The following is a 26,105-nucleotide window of genomic DNA, read 5'->3' as shown; positions in this document are numbered from 1 at the left end:
TCCTAGAATAATATATTTCAAACATCAAAGTTAGCCACCCTTCCTTCCCTTTCCAATGCTGTCTTCTCCACAAGGCTTCTCTAGATCCCACTCACCACCCCACTTTATTGGTAATCTCATTTTCCTTTGAATGCCCATAACATTTCGTCTGTCTCTCATGGATTTTAATGCATTGTGTTATTACTTCTTCTTTTTTTTTTTTTTAAGATTTTATTTATTTATGTGAAAGAGAGAGTGCAGGAGCGGAGGGGAGGGGCAAAGGGAGGAGCAGACTCCTCACTGAGCAGGGAGCCTTCAGGTCCTGCTTGATCCCAGGACCACAGTATCATGACTTGAGCCGAAGGCAGATGCTTAACTGACTGTGTCATCCAGGTGCCCCTTCACTTCTTTAATAAACATTTGTTGACCATTTACTGTGTGTTAGGATATATTTTCCCCCCTTTCCCCCCCTAACAAATCGTTACGCTTCTTGAAGTTAGAATCTTTGCAATATTCATATCCTCCCCACCCATTGTCTACATAGTGTTTAATACTTTAGTGTTGAACAAAAATGTACTTGTTAATTGTTTGGTATTTGGTAAAATATCACTATTTGGTAAAACTGGTCACTATATAATACAATGTCTGTATACCCATTTTCATGTAAGTCCACATCCTTAAATAGGATTACAAGCTGGAAATTATGTTCATAGGTAAGGCCAGTGCATGGGCTCATCATCATTTTCATCTTTGTTATTAAATATTACAACTACTACTAATATAATAAAGTAATAGCTAACATCCCTGAGACTATGCACAAAGGAGAATATTCTCTTCCCATTCCCATAAGAGTCCTTAGAGTAGCTCCTGCTAGAGCAGAGCATGGTTTCCAAAAAGAGAAGGTGAATGAACAAATGAGCTGTAGCTATGTCTCTGTGGAATTACATTAGCACAAATCTAAGCACATTTCCAAAGAACTGTGGTTTATAAATAAAGACTTTCTCATATATACAATACTATGGCTAGATGAACTCTAAAGTTTCAGGGGGAAATTACACAATTTCAAAATGAGGCTGTGTGTACACAACACCAAGCCATCCAAGTGAAAGCTTGAGCAAATCACTTAGGAATGTGGTCTTTGCCAACCCAGACATTTCAAGTCGTTATTGGAAATATGTAATGTGGTTCTGACGCTATTTTACTACTCATGGATGAACTGCGCTATGGTGACATTTCACTTTAATTTGCTGCTCCTAATTGACTGCAGGCAAGGAAACCAGAAAGCCAAACTGGTCAGAACTATGTTTAAAGTGAGAATGACTAGGCTCCACTTTGAGGCCAATGAGAGTATCCTACAAACAGAAGGAAACGTAAGAGTATGGCCTTCACAATATCTACCTTGAGTTCTCCTTCCAAAGTGAAGCTTCCATACAGAACTTCATGAATTTCACGTATAACAGAAGCAATTTTCTTAGATTACTCTTTCTTCCTCAATGTAGGAAATCTTTCTCTTTGAGAGAGAAAATATAAGACTTCCTAAAGAGGCTTCTGAGGAGTTTCACTGTGGCAAATGTCCTAGTTGCTACAGACTGCAAGACTTCAAGAAATAGACTCATGAGGCTTAAAAGTTCACAAGTCCCCAAAGCCTTTGGCTTCTAGGCCTCTTTCATGGTCATCACCTGCAAGCACCTTGGGGTTCTCAGTAGGCACTGCCTGTAGCATTTCAATTCATTTGGGATGAGGTACCATATGATAGAATTCCCAAACAGGTCCTAAGTGTGAAGGGATTAAGATCGGAAATGCAGCCTCTTCTCCAGATGTGGATTCGGTCCTTGGCTGATGCTGATCAGAAGCCTGAATTTGTTTTATGTTCTATATCTGTTTTTACTGAAGCAATTGATGTTGATGCATGTCTGGTATACCCAAGGTCCAATCTCCCTGGTGCTCATCCTGCCTTCCTTTTTCTTCTGGAACCATTCAGAAAAGGGTATGTGAGTGGGTGTGGGAGGCTTATTGCCCAAATGCTCCACTGGAAGAATGTGGTAGAACCAGATGTGAAATGGACCTCCCCTGAGTGAAGGATTCACAACCCAGAGTCACAGCACATATTGGAGAGGAATGGTTTTCTAACTGAACTCTGGATTTGTAACATTGTGCTATCCCACATCCAAGTCAAAATGTCTGTCCAGATTAGACATCAAAACTGGCCTGTTATCATCTCTGATTTTTACTGAGCATCTTTGAAGAATAAAGAGTCCTTTGGGGGGCTAATTGGTCCCAGGCCTGAGAATAGGACAGGGATTTCTATGGCTACTTCAGACGAAAACTTCCAATATTTTAAGGTATCACATAATGTTTCAACTGCAGCACACACATTGAGAACATCATAACAAAAGGTAAAAGGTACGTTATTTGACTTCAAAAGCACAGAATCAGGTTTTTCTTGTCACAGTGTGAGTAGCATAGCAAGAGTTAATGCTGTAAAATCCACACTACTGTCAAGCATAAATAAATCCAATGAAACTTGTTCAGATAGTACTCAGGCAATACTTAAGAGCCCATTAGGAAATCATCCAAGACCTGAGACACATAAAAACTTTATTAGATCACTGAAATAAAGTGCAAACAAGTTTGTCTTAGAAAGATCCAAAAATCTTTATGCTTTTAGTCTGAAGAGCCATAAAACAGTGCCTGACAAATTTTAAGTGATATTCTAATTAATCACTGGATTTTTATAGCTTCGCATGAGCTGTAAGTTAGATATTAACAAGGCAGCGTGAGAGGCAATCCCCTTGAACTGAGCATGAGTTCTAAGTTTTTGCATAAGCCCAATGGTCAGCCAGGGTGGACTTTTGTGTTAAGCATCTACTAGAAACAGAAGGGGCCATTAACCCAAAAATTATCATTATTTTCATGTTAGTTAAAGTAGTATGAAAAATGTGTCCAAATCTCACAGACCGATGTAAAATTCTAACAGCTGTGTCTCTGTCTTGTACATGAAACACTTTCTGGGGCATTTTTACATTATTACTTTGGTGAAACTAACACTTTGTAATACACTAATCATACAGCTCCCTTTAATACCATCACACATTCAATGATTACCATGAAAAAGTATGAACCGACTCTTCTGTATAAAAAAATTCTGATTTATAGCCTTTAATTGGATACAGTGATGGTGTAGACAATCTAGGACAATTTTATTCTCAGAGAGGGATTTTTTTTAAGAAGGGAGGCAGTTTTCTTAACTGCCTACCATTAGGCAGCTCCAATGAAGATCAAGAATTTGCTTTCAAAGAATGAGTTAAAACAAATTTTTAGGGTCGCCTGGGTGGCTTCAGTTAAGCATCTGCCTTCATCTCAGGTCATGATCCCAGGGTCCTGGGATCGAGCCTCATGCAGGGTTCCCTGCTCAGTGGGGAGTTGCTTCTCTCTTTCCCTCTGTCACTCCCCTGCTTATGTTCTCTTTCTCTCTCTCTCGCTCTTTCTCTCAAATAAATAAAATCTTTAAAAAATAAAATAATAAACATTTTTAAATGTGACTATAAGATTATTACTTCAATTCTCATTTTCTAAGAATTATAAAAAATCTCTTCAATAAAGATGTTCACCTACCTCATAAAATAAGGGAGCACTACCGCTTGGAGGTTTCTTTGCCTTTCTAGGTGTAGTTCCAAAAAGTCCATCTGATTCATTGATCTGTAAGAAAATTAAACTCATCTATAATGAAAAAGAAAGACATACTTAAAGAATACTTAGAAATATATAACTTTCAAGTACCTAGGTGGCTTGAAGGGTTGGGAAATCTAGCAAGGAAGGGATAGTCACTAACTAGGCAAAATATTTATAGTCACTTTGGTAAGCCGGTAGTAACTGTACAAGTATGTGCCACCTGACAGGACTTTTTTAATGTAGTCATTCCTCTCTGACCTCTGACAGCTAGGTTTCTCTGTAGATTTAATTTTTCTTGGTAGTTATGGACTTCCTCAGAGCAGTGAATAGTTTAGTCTTAAACTTATTATTGAATCTTTTATTAAATAAATAATTCTTCAGAGAGCCTAGCATGGGACCTGGTATGGCCACAGAAATTCTGTTAAACGAACGAGTGCTGAAAGGGCCAAAAATGGGCCAAAGTAATTCTTCCAGATTAAGCAATTCAAGTTGGCTCTAACTAAGGTTTTTTTTTTTTTTTTTTTTAAATAATCCACGCCAGTTTACCAAACAGCCCAATGATATGATAGTTGTATTTCTTTTATCATTAGTTTTTTTTCCTGTTATTTTAAGTGCAGAAGTCTTCACAGGGCCTAGAGGTGGGAAGCGAGGAGTACCTGCTGGAGAATGTCTTGCCAGGACACGATGCTGAAGAATTTCCGTTGAGGCACCTGGACAGCAATGGTGAGGGCTTGAATGAGAAGATCATCCTCAATCCGGTTTCCAACTACAAAAGCGATGGAGCCCTTCCAATCATTCTGTTAAAACAAAAACAAAAACAAAACCAGAAAGAGTTAAATTCTTACTCTCTCTTTCTCTCTCTCTCTCTCTTTTAAGATTTTATTTATTTATTCATGAGACACACACACACACACACAACACACACACACACACAGAGAGAGAGAGAGAGAGAGGCAGAGGGAGAAGCAGGCTCCTGATGTGGGACTCGATCCCACTCGATCACACCCTGAGCCGAAGGCAGACGCTCAACCACTGAGCCACCCAGGAAAGAGTTCATTCTAAATACTCCTGGATAGGTAATTTTGTGTCAAAGGCTTCAACCAAAAAACAAGATAATTTTCCCTTTAAACTTTACCTTACGGTACCAGAGTTGACCACACAATCCATTATGTGTAAATTCCTGATTCTAGTAGCCACAAGGCGGCAATGTTGTGCCAAATTTCATTCAACTTGACACAAAAACCATTTTCTTGAGAAACGAGACCTTTCATATTCAGGAAGACGATTTTTTAAAAATGACATGCTTTCATTAGAATGCTGTCCAAGAATAATTTGGTACTGGAAGAAATAGCATTCACATGTTACAAACATATATCGAGATATAATCTTGAAAGCAGAAGTCTAAGTTTTTTTTTTCCTTGATATATTCTAAGGCTAGATCTAAATAGTGCTGGAGGCATAGGAGGAGCTTGATCAATACGCCTTGAATTTTGGATAATATTGAATGAGTTGCCAAATGGGCCTTTATATGGGGTAAAATGTAATCCCTAAAGTTTTTGTGAAGCACAGAACTACAACACATCTTTTCCTCCTCGTGTAACATAAGAATCTCACTGCTAATTCACGAATGAGTCCTTTCCACTCCCAGGACATAGGCTAAAAAATTACACTTGGACATGAAATTGTGCATCAGATAATTTAAAGAAATGTTACTAAAGACAATATTCTTATTCAGTAATCCCTTTGTCAATTACAATGACAGTTTCTCTTAGGAAGAAGCAGTTCCCTGGAGATTAAGAATGGACTTGTGTGGTGCAGAGAGTCAAACTCATGCACACCAGGTCTAGTGCTTTCACACTAACAATCTTGTGGGGAAATGGGACAAGTAACATGATAAAGACGTTTAGAAAGAGAAATAAATAATAAAGGAGGTTACCCTAGCCGTTTCCCCGTTTATAGAATAAAGGAGTTGAACAGGGTAATATCCAACATCGCTTTAGCTCTGCTCTAGAGATTTGATCAAATAGAGCAAAACTGCCTGCTGGTGGATTCCTAAACAATGTCTAAGATTATATGAAAAGATTTTACACAAATTTAATGCAATGCATAATTTTCTGTGGTTCTTCTGGTTCTGTCCAGACCATCACCACGGTCAGGGTGATGACAGAACTAGGGTATAGGTGGGAGAAAAAAATCTTTGTGCAAATTCCTCCTTCCCATCAGATAATCAGTATCCTTAAATGTCTTTTACTTCTCTCCATGGAAACTTACTGCCTAACAAAATCTGCCCAATTTTCAATTCAAAACAGAAACCTCACATAAAAGCATCACAATGTATATTTTACCTAGAAAGTGTGTGTGTGTGTGTGTGTGTGTGTGTGTGTGTGTGTGTACGTAGGTGTGGCATTTCCTTCTGTTATATTGAGTTTAAGACCTTTTTTGTTTGTTTGCTAATTCATCATAGGAAGACTGAGCATCTGCTTTTTAAATATTCTGATTTTGAAAAGTAGATATGACATTTGTAATGTATTCTTTTTTTTTTTTTATGATAGTCACAGAGAGAGAGAGAGAGAGAGAGAGAGAGAGGCAGAGACATAGGCAGAGGGAGAAGCAGGCTCCATGCACCGGGAGCCCGACGTGGGATTCGATTCCGGGTCTCCAGGATCGCGCCCTGAGCCAAAGGCAGGCGCCAAACCGGCACCACCCAGGGATCCCTGTAATGTATTCTTTTGGAAAAAAAATTTCACTATCACAGATCGACCTTTCCCACATTGGACACCTTTCTTTTTTTCTTTTTTGTTTGAAAGCTAATGGTGACAAGGAAGGGCTGCCTCTCCACTCATTTGGGGACAATCAGAAAGAGGACATTGTAGTCCACAACCTACCCATTAGTATCTGGTGTCAAAGGCAGGTGTTGACTATTTCAGATTCAGAAAAAAATAAGGGAGGAGGAGGAAGGAACTAATAATTATTGCAATCTGCCATGTGCCAGGCATATGTTATCTCACTGAATCCTTGAGTAATCCCTTTAAATAGGTCTACTAATACTTTATAGATGGAAAAGCAGAGGCCCAGCGAAGTCAAACAACTTGTTCAAGGTCATCTTGGCAGAAACTCATGGAGACCACATATGTGGCTTACAATTTTGTGATCATTTTAGAACAGTTTTGAGAACAAGTCTTTGGGGTCAGAATGCCTTTCCATAATCCTGAAATTGTACCTAATGGCTACTTCATTCATAGTAAACATAACAGATAAAGATTTGTATCATATGTGAAAGTGTATAAAACCTTTAAAAATGGATTATGTGGTAAATCCTTAAGACACCTTAAGGTTGCTTTTTTTTTTTTTTTTTTTAAATCAATCATAGTTTTACAAAGGCTCAACAAGGTTAAGGAAATTTCCTAAGCTTGTCTCTCTCCAAGCTGAGCGTTCTGGTTACTTTGCTCTGGATGCACCTTAACACAAGATCCATTCCTCTGATTCATGGTACTACACTAAAAATTCTGGGTCCGGTTTCTCCATTGGAAGAGATCTGGAAAGTCCAGCTGAGACTCCGTTTCCCATCTGTGCTCATTAGCCCCCCAAAATCCTACTCCTGGAATAAGATCTACTTGGCAAATGGGACCCATAAAGGACTCTGTCTGAGTCATAGGTTAGTGTCTAATCACCTTACCAGAAGCCAGGTAAGCATGAAATGGACTGATCAGACAGTAATAATGCAAATCAAGAATGTCTGCAGAGAAGGATGCTCTCACTAGCGTGCTGCACTAGGGGGCAGCGAGATGTCAGGAAATGCGCAATACTCAACTTCTGAAGAGTAAGTCATTACCCTGGGGCCTAATTAGGAAGAATCGTGAAATGGACAAAGCAAAGCAAATATCTTTTCTGAATCTTTCTCTTACTGCTTCAGGATAACTGCAGATTCCAAATTTTCACTAGCTGGCAGCAGTTTTAGAAATAGGAAATTGTTTTGGAAAAAAAATGGAACACGAATCAGATTTGGTAAAAAGAAAAAAAGACTATTAAAAACATCCCTTGGCCATGCACCCCACCCCAACATGCAATTAAACATGGTCCTTATATTTGGGTTTATAAGGCAGCCAGAGAAACTGAGTATAGAGATAACAAATGTTGGCTGTAGGTGAGAAATGAACATACAGTGTGTAGAATTTGAGTCATCACACTTGTGAGTCCCGAGGTACTGCTACCTGTGGGTGAGTTTGTTTAACTCAGTTCAAGAAGTTTGGCGAACTCTTAGTATAAAGAAAGCATTAATCATTTTAGAAAAAACTACACTGGATGTATCCTGATGGTGAAGGATACAGGTTTTAGTCTAGGGGCACCTCAATTGCCTTCGGAAATGAGGTCGGCTCTCTGCTGGCTGGAGGCCTATACTGGACACAGTTATTGCTGAGTCTCGCTTTCTAGCGGTTATAGATAAAGTCATTCAAAGGATGGAATGAGATCATGTACGGACACAATCCATTACCTTTTATTTACTTTACCAGCCTCACCTAATTGAAGCTTGGCAGGAGGGCGTCTTAACCCAAACACAGACATACTAGTCTTCCAAAGCAAGAAAGTATTCATGTAAATGCAGAAACCCTGGCTGTCTCACATACGCCTACTGTCCCAGAGACACAGGGTAGGTTTATAACTACTTTTCTTTCATCTATTGCAAACACTCCAGATTTTACTTAGGCATTTCCATATTCTAAGATAATTAATAAAACCCTTTCAAAGACAAGTGAAAAGTAGCTTTTGGACAATAGGAATGTGATTGTTTCCTTCTATTAGCACAAGTAATCAGCTGGTAGGGGAGGAATGGCCATGGCAGGACACATACAGTCTTCCACTGCCTTTGCTGGCGTGTGTCAGGGGGCCCACTGTCCTCAAAGACCTAAAATGAGATACTCACGGTCTGCTCCCTAGAGCGGATTGGGTCCTGATGTTCTTGATGAACCCACAGTGTCACAACTTTTATTTGGAGAAGATGTATACAAGCTCCAAGTAAAATCAATGCAACATTAAAAAATTCAAATTCTGTGCAGGATTATTTAACACTGTCCAGATATGCAAACCTATACTTTATGTCTATACTCTGCTGAAAGGATGACCTTCTTGTTAAGTAGATTGACTGCCAAAAAGAGGGATTTGTGACTGTCTTTCTCATACCAGATTTTCCCTTCAACAGGGGTCTTGGATCTCCATCAGCCAAAGAGTGTTAGTGTGGGCTGCTGGCCAGCAGAAGAAATATTTTTATTACATAGAACTGGCTGCTATAATGGTATTTGTTAAAAAGGGGTTATAGCTATAAAATAAACTGGGAATATAGATTAAAAAGGGTGCATTTTGTTATCTAATAAACAGGAACAACACAAACCACCTTAGGATATGCATCATCTAACTCCTCTGACTGCCCTTACTAAACAAATTCTTATGATAGATTCTTCTCTAATTACAGATTCCTTATAATTTATTATAAATACTATAGCTTGACACATTGTCATCATACTATTAGAATTGATCCTTATTTAGGAATTGGTTCCTATGGCTGTCACATTTTTCTCAACTAGATTATAAGTTCTTCAGGTCAGAAATTAATTTTTATCGCTTTTGTACCTTATGGTGCCCAGCAGTGAAATGGGAAATAAAGCATGGCTCTTTCTGTAAATATCTGTTGATTAATATTTTATTTTATTTTAAAAATATTTTATTTACATATTTGAGAGAGAGAGCAGGAGAGGGAGAGGGAGAAGCAGACTCCCCACTGAGCAGGGAGCCCGAGGTGTGGCTCAATCCCAGGACCCTGGAAGCATGCATGACCTGGGGGGAAGGCAGATGCTTAACCAACTGAGCCACCCAGGCACCCATGTTGATCAATATTTTACAGCAACAGAGAATATGCTTGGACACTGAGCATTTTGACCCTGAGAATCATACAGAGCCTAAGAGGTAGTGTCTCAGGAAACTGAGCATCATATGCAGTCCACAGCCCTGAAGTCTTTGGGGAGGAAAAGGGGCTGTCTTGGGTTCAACAGGGTTTCTGCTTAGTGACAAGCGTTAGAGGAGTTAGACTCTGTAGCCACTTCTCTGCTAAGGCAGGTTTCCTGGGAGTGGCTCAGGTGAGCAACCAGGTGCGAGAAGGAAGCAGCTCTTCCAGAGAAGGGAAAAAGCCCAAGACTCACATACAAATATGCACTGACTATAAACCATTTCTCCTCTGCTTTCTTTCCTCCTCTCTCCTGTCACTCCACAAGAGGGACTTTGATGGCCTGTTCCCTCTTCCCCTCTATCTGTCTACAGGCTGCAAGTTCTGCGGTTCCTTACTTCCTTTCTCATTCAAGGTGCCTTTGAAATTCTTCTGAGTCTGTATGGTGAGAGAATTTTAGGGGTCGGGGGGAGAGGAAAGATGGGAGCTACATATGGTACTGGTGATCCAGATCCAGAATCTGCCCAACCTACAGAATCTGAACCTGACGCTTGCCTCCTGCTGAGCATCACTGCCCCCCAATCCATCCAGAGTGTCTAAGACAGACTTTGAAATGATTTTGATTGAAAAGGTGAAGAAGACTGTCTCTGGGAAAATACTGAGGGCGGAGCAGATTCTCTCCCCCTATCACATTTCCCGCCCCATACACCCGTCCTGCCATGTATGCTGTGTGAAGTGATACTGTCTGCCGATGCTGTTTGGGGGCATAACCCAGCCTTAAACACTGTCCTTCAAAGTGGACTCTATGAAAAGTAGGTGACGAGGTAAGTACAGAGTGGCCACTGTGAGAGGAGCAGGGTTCACTTACTCCAAGGCTCCCCTTTCCTCCTGGCCATCTCGGGGCCACCTTCCCACTGAGGCATGTGGGTCACTGGGACCACCACTTTGGGGGGGGGTTCACCCTTCACCCACAGGTAGCAAGTCTCCATCATACTTCAGTCACCCCCTGGAGAAGATCATTGTGGCATATGATTAAGAGCCTGGGCTCTATGTGTCCTTGGGCAAGTCACTTAACTTCTCTGTACCTCTGGTATAAATGAGGATAATGTAGGTACCTGCCTGTGGGATTGTTGTGAAGATAGAATGAGAGAACCTCTAGAAAGCCCTTCTGAGCACAGTACATAGGAAAGCTCATAGCCATCATCATGGATATTATTTTGGAGGGGGCGGGGGAGCAGGGTCTGCTCTTGGTGGTTGTTAGAACAAAAATGGTTATGCCATACATGCTGCTCCAAGTATGGCAAACATATGAGAGAATCAAGAAAAAAAATCAAGCAGAATATCAACAGTTGTATCACAAAGTCTTAATTTGAATGAAAGCCATGACAATGAAAGGCAATTTGTAGAATGACTTTCTCTTTGATAATGATAAACTTACTGATATATTTCTAAAATATTTAGGTCCTTGGAAGAGAGGGCAAAAGTTATGAACATACTTACTACGTTTAAAATTCTAAAGATGTATAGTTTTCAGAGCTATGGGGGAAAAATGTGAGAGTGTGGCAGACGGGAGCTTCAAGTATTTTATGCTTGGTAGAGGCCAGAGACACAGATCCGTCTCCAGCGGTGAAAGAGATCTGGGTTGGAGTCAGGGGAAAAGTATGGATCTGACTACGGAGAGCGTGAACTCTGCTGTAGCCATACCGAGGGCTGGGGGGAGGACAGCTACCCTGCACTAATTCTTGTTAGCAATAGAGACCTGCTCACTGGCTTAAAAAAAAATCAGAACAGGGATCACATACTTGGTATTTGAATTGCAGATATTAATCCACAGTTAATTTTATGGATGCAGACCTAAAACACAGATATCAGGCAGGGCTAGTTCTTAAAAACAAAAGGAAAGCGATTAAAGTTTATTTTTGGTATAGAGAGCACTTGTGCAGCTCTCTCTCTAGAAAAGGCCGGCTCCTTGGCCTGTTGCTATATTCTGGCTCCCCTGGGCCCATTATTGGGCTTTCTAGAATTCACCATCCTCTTCTCCTGGATAGAATATGATTTATCCACATCACCTCCTATTCAGCTCAGGTCCTTAATACTTGATTTGTTAACTAGATAAACAAACATACCCCACAGCATTAGTGACTGGGACTGTCTTAAAGTACTTTTTCTCTCCATGCTATCTATCTGCATTTTCAAAAAAGAATCCAAGTGATTCCTGAACTAAGTCAAAGGGATGCCCTGCTGATGGGGATATATTAGCAGTAGTCTGGGCCAGTGCAAAATGCTCCCCTAGAATCATACCACCTAGACAACTTCCTACTTTGCCCATGGGCCTGGCATATAGTAGCATTCAATAAATGTTTCTTGAACTTAGCGGCCAAAATCACACACTAAAGAAAAATTTTACACATGTTTAGTATGGGAATGACAACTAAGTATGTGGCATTTTATCAAGTACACTCAGAACTTTGGAAGGAATTATGCCTCTGAATCATTGAACATTGAATTAAAGAAAGAGCATATTCCTTTGATAGATAGACAACACTATAATGTCTTCTAATCACGGATGAGAACTGAGCGGTCTAGAACCATCTTTACTGTGCATACACATGCTATCTGGCTGGTTTTCCTCATCTTCATAAATATATGTGATCACTAATTAAAATTATTGAAGTTCTGGTGCAGAAGACACAGAGCTCTGATGTAGTATTAAAATCTGCCTCTGTGGTCTCTCAGGCAAATGACCTTGGGCCTACCTTTGTGACTCAGTTGCTCATTTGTAAAAATGGACCTAATAGTACAAACTTCCAAAGTTTTTTTTTTTTGCAGGGCTCTAATAAACAAATACACCTAGGATAATTTTGCAAATTGTAAAGTACTGTGCAAAGGTAAAATATTAATATTTGTAAGGGAAATATTATTTCCCTTAGAAAGTTCCGCAAAAATGGGTTAAAAGAGGTGATCAATTTTTCAATTTTAAATTTGGATATGTCCTGCAGATCTTCTTTGGATGGTTTAGCCTCTAAGCTTGGCTGTTTGATTGTTTTTCTTTCGATTTTCAGAGTCCTTGGCCCATCCCACCAATCTAGCACATGAGCCTAATTCGGTTTTGCTCCATACATCAGAGAGTTTTAAGACAGCTATTAAAACACCACATGGAAAAGCTTTGCAGGGAATTCTACTCCACAGAGAAACCACAGAAACCACTACACACCTTAACTATCTCCCCACCCCCAACAGTTGGCTAAAATTACTGCTCCATTATGTTAGTACAATCCAACCAGTTTTATTGCTTGGAGCAAAATCTGGTCCAAAATGAACTTCAGAACATAAAATGTAAGGCAAACCTCAAAAGGAAACAAGCTTCTTTGGGTTTTCAAACAAATATTACATATCAGAGGCATTCTTCTAACAGAAGAGACCAAGCAAAGCAAAGAGGAGTCCTGCTAATTGCTCCACAAATGTAAAATTGGAATCAGGGACTCACCCCAAAGAAAGGAGATCTCTTTTCATCATCAGATATTAAAGGCTACAACCTTTCATCAACTCCATCCTCAGACATGAGACCCTCTTGTCCCTCCCTCCAGTCTTTTCAGTGTTTAGTTACTATCTCCCACATTAAAAATTAAGAAATATTTTCAAGACACAATATTAACTCATTATTACTCTATCGTAGCCTTTTTTGTTTGTTTTTTTTCCCTCCCACCTTCACTTCTCTATTTTAAGTGTCTTTTATCCACTGAACATAGTGGTATATTCCATAACTTTGTACAGCTTTGGCACTGGGACTACTCAGAGGAAACAAATAGCCAATACTCTTCCTAATGAGTCATCTATGTCCCAAAGCTGCTGCTGCTTGGTTAATTATGTGTCCTGGACAGCTCATTTCCTTGCAGTTAATTCAAGTGTCCTCATTTATCATTTGTTTACTACACAGCCACTGATGGATTTTTTTTTTTTTTGGTTTTGTTTTGTGGCATGCGTGCTTTTTGTTGTTGTTGTTTTCTTTACGTTTTTTTTGTTTTGTTTTGTTCTGTTTTTTGTTTGTTGGTTTGGCTTTTTTGTTTGTTTGCTTTTCACCACCGATGGAGTTTAATTTCTATAGAGTACAGAATCTCCACAGACATTTCTGACTACCACAAGGATACGAGACCGTCTTGATTATAAACACTCTACCTTATTTACCCCCCAGTTCAATAAAATATTCAAGAAATGCCAATATTTCAGCAACCAAATTATGATGTGGGAAAGAAGGGGCATCCAAGGATGGTTCTGGGGCAACGCAGATCTTCAAGATACCCAAAGTCAATCATACATATAGGGGATGATGGATCAATCTGAAAACTCCAGAAAGTGTCTCAGAAAAGCTATGAGGGTGCACTTTGAGCAAAAATATGCTCAGGAATCTGTGTTCTGCCTCAGCTCAACAAGAAACGAGCAGCAATCCCACTCAACAGCATTTATTAAATTAGTGTGATTAAATGTCACTGATGTAAGAAACTGCCGTGGTTACACAAATATGACTAAGATAGGAGTTTGAAAAGAAGGCAAACAATGTTTATGTTTCAAAAAAAGTCTTTTAAAACACCTTTTTGTTGGCCAAGCTATTTAATGACACTGGTGGCTCTGACTGGCCCATCAAGGGAGTTAGGATTTGCAGCTTTTCAGAGCTGGCATTGTGCAGCAATCCTGACTTTTCCAGCCCCTCAGTAATCAGGAGTTATTCAATGAAGGCAAGAGGTGGTGGAGAGCTGCCATGGTAAGAAAGCTGGGGTAAGCCCATCAAACTGACAAAGGGGAAAAAGGACTCATCAATATCAATCAGTCCGTGGGAGGGCAGATTAGAGCATGGGTGGCTGTCTGAGGCAGTTCTTGAGAGTCTTTTCTTAGAATGCTCATGATTTTCTTCAGATCTCCACACCACCACCACTGTTTTAGGGAAGAGTTTCCTAGGAGATGGAGGGGAGTCAGGAGGGAAGGCATCAAGGAAGTCAATGGAGGAGCACTGTACTGTCGTCCAAGGCAATTATGTTACCAGCTACCTTAGCAAGAGCAATTCTATTTGAGTGAAACTGGTTCCTGCTCATTCCTTCATTCCTGCAACACTATACACCCTCATAATTCACATATCTCCTTTACCATATGAACCTCGTGTAAGGACCATGTGACTAAATATTCCAAGTTAATGATTATGATAAATTTCAAGGCCTCGATCTGGATGTGGTTATTAATTTTCTCCAATTACACAGGTACATGGAGTCTATTTATTTATTGGTTACATCAGGGCAGTAATTCATTGTAATTATTCCTCTCCTATTGATTCCCTAATATAGTCCTTACAATAGCTCTTTCAATGGTGTAATAAAAAGAGCACTGGCTTTAGTATCAGAAAACCAGGTTATTAGTCCTGATTCCAACCACATGGGCTTGGAAAAACACTCAGATACTCAGAACCTGGATTGTAGTAATATAATGCTTATAGCAGAGGGTCATTCATTCATTCAACCAATATTTACTGAGGAGTTACTAAGTGCTAAACATTGAAATGGGCATTAGGAATAGAACGCATTGGCATGGGGCATAATCAGTATCCTTAAACCACATCAACCTGGGAAAGGTAATAGTAAAAGAGATTATACATAAAAGTATCTCAAAACTATAAAGTATTGTACAATGTATTCATTTTAATTATTATATTGTTCATCCTCATTTCTTCACTAATTAACATTTACTATGTGAGTACCTATGTTGTACATGCTACCCAAGAAATGGAGGATACAAAAATGAGTAAGAGCAATCAAAGAAATGAACTGAATCTGTATATCTCAACATGGTAGACTTCAAAACACAATGTGGAGTAAAAAAGACAAATTGCAGAATTGGTAAATAGAATATGGAAATTAAAAAAGAAGTCATCATAAGTAACATTCAGTAACCATACAGTAAATACCACTATATATTATTTGTGTATATAGATAAATGGACACATAGGTAGGCTGAGAAGATATATATCAAATTCATGATAGTATTTGTTTCTGGGAAGAGAAAGGAATGGAATAGAGGATGGCAGTAAGGACAAAGTTTTCAGGGGTTTTTTTTTTTTAGTGTTTACTTAAAAAAAAAAGAAGTAGCAAACTAGCAATTGTCAATTTTTCATGATACAACTTTCCATGGTACAAATGTGCTTGTTATATTATCCTTTGAGCTTCTCTGCCTTTTAGAAAGTACTAGAAGGAAGTCTGCTTTCAAAAGACCCACAGTCTAGTAGGGGAGACAGATGTATGAAAATCACAATGTATATGATTGCATATACATGCATTCATGTATATGCATGTGATATGCATTTTACCAGACCACATCTTTCCCTGTGTCTTAGGAAAAGTTTCATGGGCAGATGCCACTTGAAGAAATAATGGAAAGAATTCTTTGACTTTGTCTCCTGCTTGTCTACTTTCTGTCTACACAGTGGCCTCACTTCCTCTTGCCTCAGAAAAGCAAGACTTTCTTGCTTTGGTTCCTCCCCTGTTCATATTTCATCTCAGTACATCCTTCACAAGTCTCAAGAACTTGCTCCTTTTGCTTGGGCTGAGGAAGATTCTTATCCCTTCTCTGCTGCTCTAGAGCCAATGACTCGCTTTCCTTTGACCTTGTCTATAATTTTGTTCCTTCAATTCTCCCATCTCTCCTTCTCCAGTTTTCCATCCCTTCCTCCCCTTTCCTCTCTATGGTATTTAACACACAGATTACTATCTTTACCTAATTCCAGTCTTCCTACTAACCATTTCCTACCTGATCTTCTTTTCTTCATTATTGAACTCTCCAGAACATGTTACTTATACTAGAGGCTCCCATATCCTGATAAGCCCCATATTCTTAAACCCTGTAGTCTTATTTCCAACTCCCTCCCTGACCACCATTACCATCACCACACACCCTATTGAAATTGATTCTTTGAAGGTCACTAATGATGTCCTCATCACCAAATATGGTTGTCTTGCCCTATTCTCCCTATGTCTCCATAGGTGGAAGAATTTACCCTTCTCTCTGATCTAATTTCCAGGACTCCATCCTGTCCTCATTCTGTCTTTACTCCTTGGGTGTTTCAACTTCGATCATCAGGCTCTTTCTTTTCTTTCTGGTTTATACATGAAGATCTTTTAGATATTCCACAGAATTCTGTCCTTAACCTTCTGTTCTTTTCCTGGCACATACTCTCTATTGAATATTTTAGCTGCTCCCATGGCATCCACTATTACTTCTCTACTTACAACCCCTGAATTTATATTGCCATCCATGGGCTGTGAGCCTATTTTTGACTGCCTGATGAACATTTCTACTTCAATGTTCTGCCATCATCTCAAAATCAGCATATCTAAAAGCTGAGATCTTCTCCTCTCTATATCCTAAAAACCAAAACAAATGAAACAAAATCTTCCCTATCACAAACAGTAAAAATCATCTAAGTTCATTGTGATAAATTTGTCTGTTTCCAAGACTTTCCATTTCTCCTAGTCATCATAATTTCAATTCCTCTCCAATTATCCTCTAGGATAGGCAACCATAGTTAATTTCTTTCCAGAGTTTCTTGAATTCACTCCTTCCTTTTTATTCTTATGGATTTCTCCCAGTTCAATATATAACTACTTTGAATCTGGACTACTGAAAACATCTTCTACGAGGTCTAGTCAACTTTCAGCTTCTTCTTTCTCCAACCCATTAATTTTCCTAAGACATCAAATTCATAATTTCACTCTTCCTTCACAGGATGTACTTTAATTGTCTAATTCATGGACTCTAATGGGATATGATACAGTCCAGATTCCATGGACTGGAACTCAAAGCCCCTCACATTGCCTTCCTCACATATTTTTAATACCATACCACCCATTATTTTTCTAAACTCTCACAGCTCTGGCAAATTGGTCTGTGTAAATCGAGCTTCAACTTTCTCATGTAAATAAGAATAGTATTTTTAGGGTTGTTATGAGGATTAACCATGATAGCATGTGTAAAGAACCTAATACAGTCTCTAGTTGGTAGTTAACTGTATATCACAAATATGCCATTTGTTTTCTCAGTTCCCTGCTCACCTGGTCCTTTTATACAGAATCCATTCCTTCCAGGGAATGCTTCATTTGTCCCAGCCCAACAGTGATCTCTATGTCCTCTGCCTGCCTGTGAAAATTCACTGTCAGTACTATTCAGTATTATGCTAATGATATAGTTACATACGTGTGGTCACTGTATAGTGTATGTCTTAAACATTAGTGTGCTCAGGCTCATGATTGATAAGGCACAAAGTACTGGGTTCTACTAGGAATCTCTGCTCTGATTCAATAAGTCTAGGGTGGCCTGAGAATCTGCATTTCTTATAAATTGCCTTCTATTGTTGTGGCTTCTGGTCCAGGGATCACATTTTTATTTATTTATTTTTATTTTTTGAGAGAGAGAGAGTGGGGAGAGAGAGAGAATCTTATGCAGGCTCCAAGCTCAGCACAGAGCCCAGTGCGGGACTTGATCTCACGACCATGAGATCATGGCCTAAGCTAAAAGAGTAGATCGCTTAACCAACTGAGTGACCCAGGCACCCTGATGAGATCACACTTTTAGAATGACTGGTGCTGTATATTCTCAGACTGTAAGCTCCTGTGTAATAGGAATGCTGTATTATTCTTTTTTCCAGTCACCCACCCTCCTCTTTCTATTTTCTCTAGGTAGTACACAGGACAGTAGTTTAACATGGAAAAAACAAATATTTTCAACTGAATTTAATTCAAACTCCACATTCACTAGATGGTATAATCAGTCTTAAATCATGTCCAAAATGTAAAAATCTACTCAAAGAGAAGGACTTAGTGAACGTCAGGTAAACATTTATTTATAAATAAAAGCCCATTAGATATAAATAGAGACAGACAACCTTCAATTTTTCATATTAGTGGAGAGGTATAAGAATTTTAAAAAAAGGAAAAATAGAGGCACCTGGGTGGCTCAGTCAGTTAAGCATCTGCCTTCATTCAGCTTGGGTCATGATCTCAGGGTCCTGGGATCCAGTCCTGAGTTGGGCTCCCTGCTCAGCAGGGAGTCTGCTTCTTCCTCTGCCCCTCCCCCTGCTCATGCTCTCCCTCTGTCAAATACATAAGTAAAATCTTTCAAAAACAGAAACGAAAACAGTTTTAAGAAGGAAATTTAAGGGCATGTAAGTTAGTCAGTTAAGCATCTGACTCTTGATTTTCAGCTCAGATTGATCTCAGGGTTGTGAGGTCGAGCCCCAAGTTGGGCTCTGAGCTAGGCATGAAGCCTGCTTAAGATTCTCTCTCTCCTCTCCCTCTGCCAAACCCTCTCTTTGCCCTCTATCTCTCTTAAAGAAAAAAAAGGAAATTATTTTTTCCTCTAAAATGCATTTTAAAAGTTATATTTTGGGATGGGCCAATGTTACAAGATTCATAATTCTGGAAATGCATAATGTTTTAAGTAATTCCCCCATTAAGGGATGTTTCCGTGTCAAGGACCACACTCTCCCTTCTCTGAAACAAATGATGAATGGAGGAAGGAAAATTAGAAAGAAAATGTCAATAGCAAAATAGGACAGAGGAATGAAAATGGGGAAAACTTTCAGGAGATAATGAAAGGGTAAATCTGTTCCCAAATCTGAGGAAGATAAGGGCTGGCCACTTAATAATGGCCTACCCACATCTCAGCTACTTCAGGGCTGAAGACATATTATGTAAAGAGGTTCCTGCTCCATAGCTGACATTTTCAGTGTTTAGAACTGACTGTTAAGGAGAGTCTGTAAAAGACATAAAAAAGATCTGGAAAGGCATCCACCTTGCCTAGCTTGACTTTGTTTTAGTCCCACTTTTTTCAATCCAAGCTAGGTTGTAAAGTATTGTCTGTTGAATTAATTTAAAACAATATGTCAAGCACAATTATTCTGTTTCTACATATTTATTTGTTTGAAAACTTTCATTGACCAAATTAAGTTGGATGATTTTAAGGACTTTTTTAGGAGCTTAAATTCAAAGTAGAGTGGAAACTTTCAACTTTACTTTTGCTGGAGCACTGACTTCTATAATATAAGAATAGTTAGAGATGGTGATGAGGACAACAAACAGAAAAAGCAAAAGGAAAAATCCTAAAGAAGCTGACAGCAAACTTTCAGGGAAGCTGCAATCAGATAAGTGAAGTGACTCTTTGTGGTGTATGCATGGAGGATGAGCTGTTTTCCTCAGCTGTTTTGGTGGTGGTGCTAATGAGGTTACAGCCAGAGGTCCAGTTCCCATATGGATTTCATATAACCAGAAATTCCGCTCCACATGACCAAAACTTTTGTACTCTAGACAAGGTTGCTCATTACAGAACACAAGAGGGACTAAGCAAAAAAACAGGTCATCATTACTTTTAACATCACATTAAAAAATATTTTATGTATTTATTTGAGAGAGAGAGAGAGAGAGCACAAAACAGAGAGGGGCAGAAGAAGAGGGAGAAGCAGGCCTCCTGCCCAGCAGGGAGCCCAATATGGGTCTCGATCTCAGGACTCTGAGATCATGACCTGAGCCAAAAGCAGACGCCCAACTGACCGAGCCACCCAGATGCCCCAACTTTCAACATAACTGAAAGCATATGCCCTTCTGACCCAAAGAGTAATACAGTGTAATATATCTATAGTTATTTCCATAACAAGGGTTGAAAATATGGTAATAATAAACCTTTTTTTTTCCAGAAACATTTTCCTAAGTTGGTGCTAAATGTGTAAGATATGAAAGATAAGATAAATGATAGGCATTCTTTAATGTTTGGCTTTGTAATTACAATTACAAGTGTAAATAAAGGACCCATTTGTATCTTTGTTCAGTCTTCTAAATATCTAATATGAAGATAGAAGTGGTTGAACTCAGTATTCCTAACCTTAACCTAGTTTAACCAAAACTCAAATATTATATTCACTTAAGGGTTCATATACATTTTTAGAGATCATATGTTTTTTCATTGGTGTTTATATAATTTGGAGGGCTCATTCTCCATTTCTACTCAATACATGCCACCTAAGAAACTATTATATTGCCTATGCCACCCAGGGCTACACATTAGAACCATATTTAACAGAAGATGTAATAAGAACAACACAAAGAATAATGGTTGTGGGGGTGAGGACAAGGGAAGGCCAGGAAACAGAATTTATTTAATTTTAGAGAGCATTTCACAAGTTTTAATACCCCAAATATTGAGTTACTATGGAAGTAGAGGAAATGTTTTGTCATGATTAGACAACTAGCTTAAAAACAAAGGTAAGGTTAAGCAGGCACTTCTCTGGACAAAGCAGTTTTAACAGTGGGGAACCCTAAGGATCATTCTTGGAAAGGTCTTAGTTAACTGCTTTTATACAAGATAGGAAAACAGATTAGAGTGAAGTCTAAAATTGTGGCATTCAGTGCTGGGAGATTTCTTTTTTGTCATTTAGTTTAATTCCTTTATTTTGCAGATAGAAAAACCTATGACATCTTGGTCAAGATGACACCAAAGAAGCATGTTCTGATTTCCAGACAATGGGCCTTCCTCTGCCACCCTGCCTTGTCTTCATTATCAGATGTTGTGACAATGACACTGTGCCATTAAACACTGCAGGAGGATTTCACAAAGTTCTCTGAGCTAAGCAAGTACATATGTCAGATGAGAGATTCAGTGCGGGAAGTCTAAGTGAATGCTTTGTGGAAAATGTAAATTAATCACAAGTTTAGAGACTTTGGTGATCAGTTATAGGAAATATATCGATATGCAATGCTTTCCATTACCGTTAGCCTAATGCACTTCAGATCTATTGAAAGGCCTTTGCTCATTGTATCGGGGGAAAAAAGGTAGGAATCAAATAGAAAACATTACCCTATCATTGCACAAAACCAGAGTGTCTTGATTCTTGGAAAGTTGTGTTGAGTTTTAGGCATAAAATCTAAAAAAGGATTCAATAGCTGGAAAGATCCACAGAATGGCAAATAAACTAGTCATGAGGAAGGAAGGGCTTCAGTGGAAGGATTGAGTAAAACAAGCCTAGGATAGAGAGGGGGAGAAATATAAAATATACAGTATGTCCTAGTCTCTTCAGGCTGTTACAATGGAATACCAGACTTGATGGCTTATAAATAACAGACGTTTATTTCTTAGAGTTCCAGGAACTTCTGCAGCAGGGTCTGTGGATCTGGGCTGTGTCATGGCAGGTAGCAAGGCTTGATGCAGTGTTTAGTAAGCATTCTGGGCTTCTGGAGGATCCCAGTTAATCATAACCCTCAACCTCAAACTATTGCTTCTAACTTGTTTGATTTTTACCTTTATTTTTAATTTTTAAATTTTTTTAAATTAAAAAAAAAATTTTTTAAGTAGGCTTCATGCCCAATGCAGCACTTGAACTCATGATCCTAAGATCAAGACCTGAGCTGAGATCAAGAGTTGGACACTCAATTGACTGAGCTACCCAGGCATCCCACTGTTTACTTTTATTTTGATTATAGTACAATGCAATTCTATGTGTATAGTTTTTTATACACAAATTTATGGTAAATATTTTAAATGAAAACCTACAATGAAGAGACTTCAAAGTCTGGGTATGTTTCTAAAATTTCTTTTAAGTATCATGAACAGGTAAATGTTCTGGATTTTCATGAGATCAAAGAAGAAAACAGTAATCAGCCACAACCTGAGACATGTTCTGATATGGCACAAAAACCATTACAGCATTAAAATTCTTGTATTTCTAAAATGAAAACAACTTGATTCTTTCAACATAAAAATCTGATTAACTTATTCAAGTGATATAAATGTTGGATGGAAATAGAACTCAGAGGTTGTGTTGTTAACAGTTGAACAGGTGAAACAGTTTTTAAAATTAAACTGTCTATCATGTTTTGTTAAAGGTCATGATTCCAATAAAGAAAATCTGCAATCATTAATGAAGTTTAAAGAACACAATAAATCAGTCTCATGCACTAACGTGCTTAAAATAAAAACTTTTTTTTATCAAAGTGTGTCAATAAGATAATTACAAAATATTTTTAAATATATCATCAGAACTTTTAACACCATCTATTACGTAAACACAATTAAACATTATCAGACATGAAATACTTAGTTTAACTTTGAAAAATAATTTGTATGGGTATATCACAGCAATGTAGCCTCATGGTCTTGACTGTGGCAAAGCATTTATCTACTGAAATGATAAAGCAACCTTTTAGAAAAAATAGAAGTCAAACTAGTAAAATTTTAATCACTATTGGTAGAGCTTTAAAAGTTTCATGTAAAGATGTTTTGATAATACCTAATATGCAACATTCAAGTAACCGAAAATGGTTGGGTATTTTTTTTTAATTTCTTTTTTTTAATTAAAATTTTTTTTAAAATTTATTTATGATAGTCACACAGAGAGAGGCAGAGACACAGGCAGTGGGAGAAGCAGGCTCCATGCCTGGAGCCCGACGTGGGATTCGATCCGGTCTCCAGGATCACGCCCAGGGGCCAAAGGCAGGCGCTAAATCCCTGGCCACCCAGGGATCCTGGCTGGGTATTATTGTTTGTTGATCTGGTGGAATAAGATAGAAGAGCATCTGTTTTATCTCAAACTATTTCAGTGGGTACCAAGAAAAATGGTTTCACTGACAAGGATTCACATGAAAACAGTGCCAGAGAGGTAACATGGAGAAAGTCTGGAGTTTCAATCAACAATTTTGAAGAACGTTCTAGAGGTTTTGTTTTCGTCCCAACTCAATACATTCAACATTGTCAGCTGACGCAACAAAAGATGTATACCAAATAAATCAGTATTAGTATCTTCTTTATAAATTTTCTATTTGTTACCATCTATTAAACAAACACCAGAGATAAATAATCAATCTGAAGAGAGTTCAGGATTGTACATTAGAGAAATGCTAAGGCTCCAATGGGCAAACTATAGAACTAGAGCTGCAGCCACTGAGAGGAAATCATGCCAGGTCTGTGTGTTCGTTTTAATGTGAATCATGAAGTGGGAGTTGTTAAACATTTGAAAAGTGCAATTAGCTTTTAGGCATCTGGCTTTAATGAGATATTCTACTAGAAATTTCAGTACCTTCTTTAGCTTTTCAAGAGAGAAATGAAAATATGTTGCCCATTCAAAATTAAGAAAGCATCCTATAAAAGAGAAGCAGAAGATATATAGAAACAAATGAATAAAGGATACAATTTGAAACAAAACTAAATAATTATAAGAGAAAAACTGTTATATTTTCTAACAAATTGTACAGAAATGGGTTTATTATTTTATGACAAAAATGAAAAGTGTGATGAATTATTAACCTCTTCCAATTTATTAAATTATTAAATCCTAAACTTTAGCCACATTATGTATGCTAACCAAGTAGGTTTAGGGTGATCAAAAATTAATAAAATTAAGCCAACTGATTAAGTATGACATTCTAAGAAATGGTTTTGTGACTTAAGTGATAATAAAGAAATTAAGCATATAAAAACTCAGTATTATGAAGACTAGAAAAAATTTTGACATCATTATTAAAAGTTCAAAAGTTAGATTTATAAGAAGTGCAAAAGTATAATTGATTACTTTTAACATGATGTACAATATTGATATTGAGAAAAATTCTCTACATACAGAGAACTGCAAATTACATAATGACTACCAATTTAAAAGGAAAGTTATAGGAAGAGCCTGCATACATTCTTCATGTCACCTTATGGCTCAGAGAAAGGCAACTTTTAGGACATGAAAACCATCAACCAAAGGCAGAACCAACACTTCTGAAAACCAACAAATGATTTTGAAATCATTAGAAAAATGATATGACTGATAAGTATTAAAAATTATACCATCTGGCGAGGAGTTTCATAAGGTATATATAGTTTAGTTTTTATAGAGAATAAAAAGTGATTTTTAATTTTTTAATTTTAATTTTATTTTTTAAAGATTTTATTTATTTATTCATGAGACACACACAGAGAGAGAGAGAGAGAGAGAGAGAGAGAGAGGCAGAGACACAGGCAGAGGGAGAAGCAGGCTCCATACAGGGAGCCTGATGTGGGACTCCATCCTGAGTCTCCAGGATCACGACCTGAGCCAAAGGCAGGCGCTAGACCGCTGAGCCACCCAGGGATCCCCAATTTTTTAATTTTTAAAATGTATATGTTTATTTACATGTAATTGTGACAACATATTTTTAAAATTTTCACCCCTGGATGAAGAGGCAAGAAGGAAGTTGGAAGACTATTATAATAGTGTTGGAAGTTATGAGGGGTGAGAAAGAAAGGATTGAAATAGGTAACAATAGCAGGACGTGTTACCAATTGAAAATTAGAAGAGGAGTTGCTAGGGTGTTTCTTATTTCAATGAACAGGATAGTTCCAGTTTTAAATATATTGAGTTTGAACATGTGTAACATCCATGTGAAAATATATAAAAGAATAATAACAACAATAATTATTATATGATCATATGATAAAATAATAATAATTATTAGGGCTACATAGTGTTCCACATACTTTCAGATACTTTATTTGATTTTCATACTACTCCAGTAAATATAGTAATATTATTATTACTAGGAGCTTCTCCTTATTGAGCCCCTACTATTCCTCCATTCAGCAATGCTATTTGAGCCTCTCTATATGTCAGCAGGGTAACTCCCTGCCTTCATGCGGGAAAACAGAGAATAATGAAATATATGTAAAGCAGAAAGTCAGGAACAGAGTCAGGGTTAAGTGGATGGAATGTGATGGTGTAGTTTAAGTAGGATGATCAGGAAAGGAAATATTTGAACAGAATCCTGAAGGGAGAGCAAGAGTGACTCACATGATTATCTTGGGAAGGGTCATTCTGGGCAGAGGGCTCAGTAAGAGCAAAGATGGCAATGTACTCTCTGATGGATCTGAAGATCAGCAAAAAAGGCCAGTAAAATTCCAGATGAAGTCAAAGTAGTTGGCAGAGAATGCACACATAAGTGTCTTCAAGGCCATGGTAGGACATCTGAATTTTACTCTAAGTGTTACATATTAAAAGAACCACTCTAGCTCTGTATGGTAACGAGACTCTAGGTCAGCAAAAATGGGAGAAAGAGACCAAATTCTGAAGCTCTTGAGCTACTTGCAGCTTAGACAGATGATGATGGCTTGGACTAGGATGTAACAATGGAGGTGGTACCAACAGGATGGATTTTAGATACATTTCCAAGGTAGAACGAATAGGATTTACTAAAAGTTAATTATGAGGTGCATAAAAGGTGTAAAAAACTTACAACTGCAAGATTTTTGGCCCTAGTGACTCACTAGGTGAATGGTGAGACCACTCACTGAGAAGATGAAGAGCAGGTTTGAAAGGGAAAACCTGAGGTTTGGGTTTGGACATGTGAAGCCTGAAATACTATGCACTAGATGCCTTTAAATCCTTTCAACAATCGTCCTAATATCTGCAAGGGAGGTATGAACACTGTCCCTGTTTTATGGTTGCAAAAATTAGGGCTTTGAGATTTTCTTCAATTTA

At 38.2% G+C, this 26,105-nt stretch overlaps 1 protein-coding gene across 1 annotated transcript in view; it reads right to left on the bottom strand.

Moving 5' to 3' along the window:
- Window positions 1–26,105, bottom strand: part of SPAG17 (sperm associated antigen 17) — a 208,677-nt gene that overhangs the window by 171,126 nt on the left and 11,446 nt on the right. Inside the window, exons 2-3 of the mRNA XM_072766779.1 lie at window positions 4,308–4,448; window positions 3,595–3,678 (exon numbers count right to left, since the gene is read on the bottom strand). Of these exons, the coding sequence (XP_072622880.1) occupies window positions 3,595–3,678; window positions 4,308–4,448 (225 nt within the window). The remainder of the gene's footprint in view (window positions 1–3,594; window positions 3,679–4,307; window positions 4,449–26,105) is intronic.

Source organism: Vulpes vulpes, chromosome 8, assembly GCF_048418805.1.
Source record: "Vulpes vulpes isolate BD-2025 chromosome 8, VulVul3, whole genome shotgun sequence".
NCBI classification, from domain to species: domain Eukaryota; kingdom Metazoa; phylum Chordata; class Mammalia; order Carnivora; family Canidae; genus Vulpes; species Vulpes vulpes.
The sequence above is the reverse complement of the archived record's forward strand: the minus strand, read 5'-3'. Positions and strand labels throughout refer to the sequence as shown.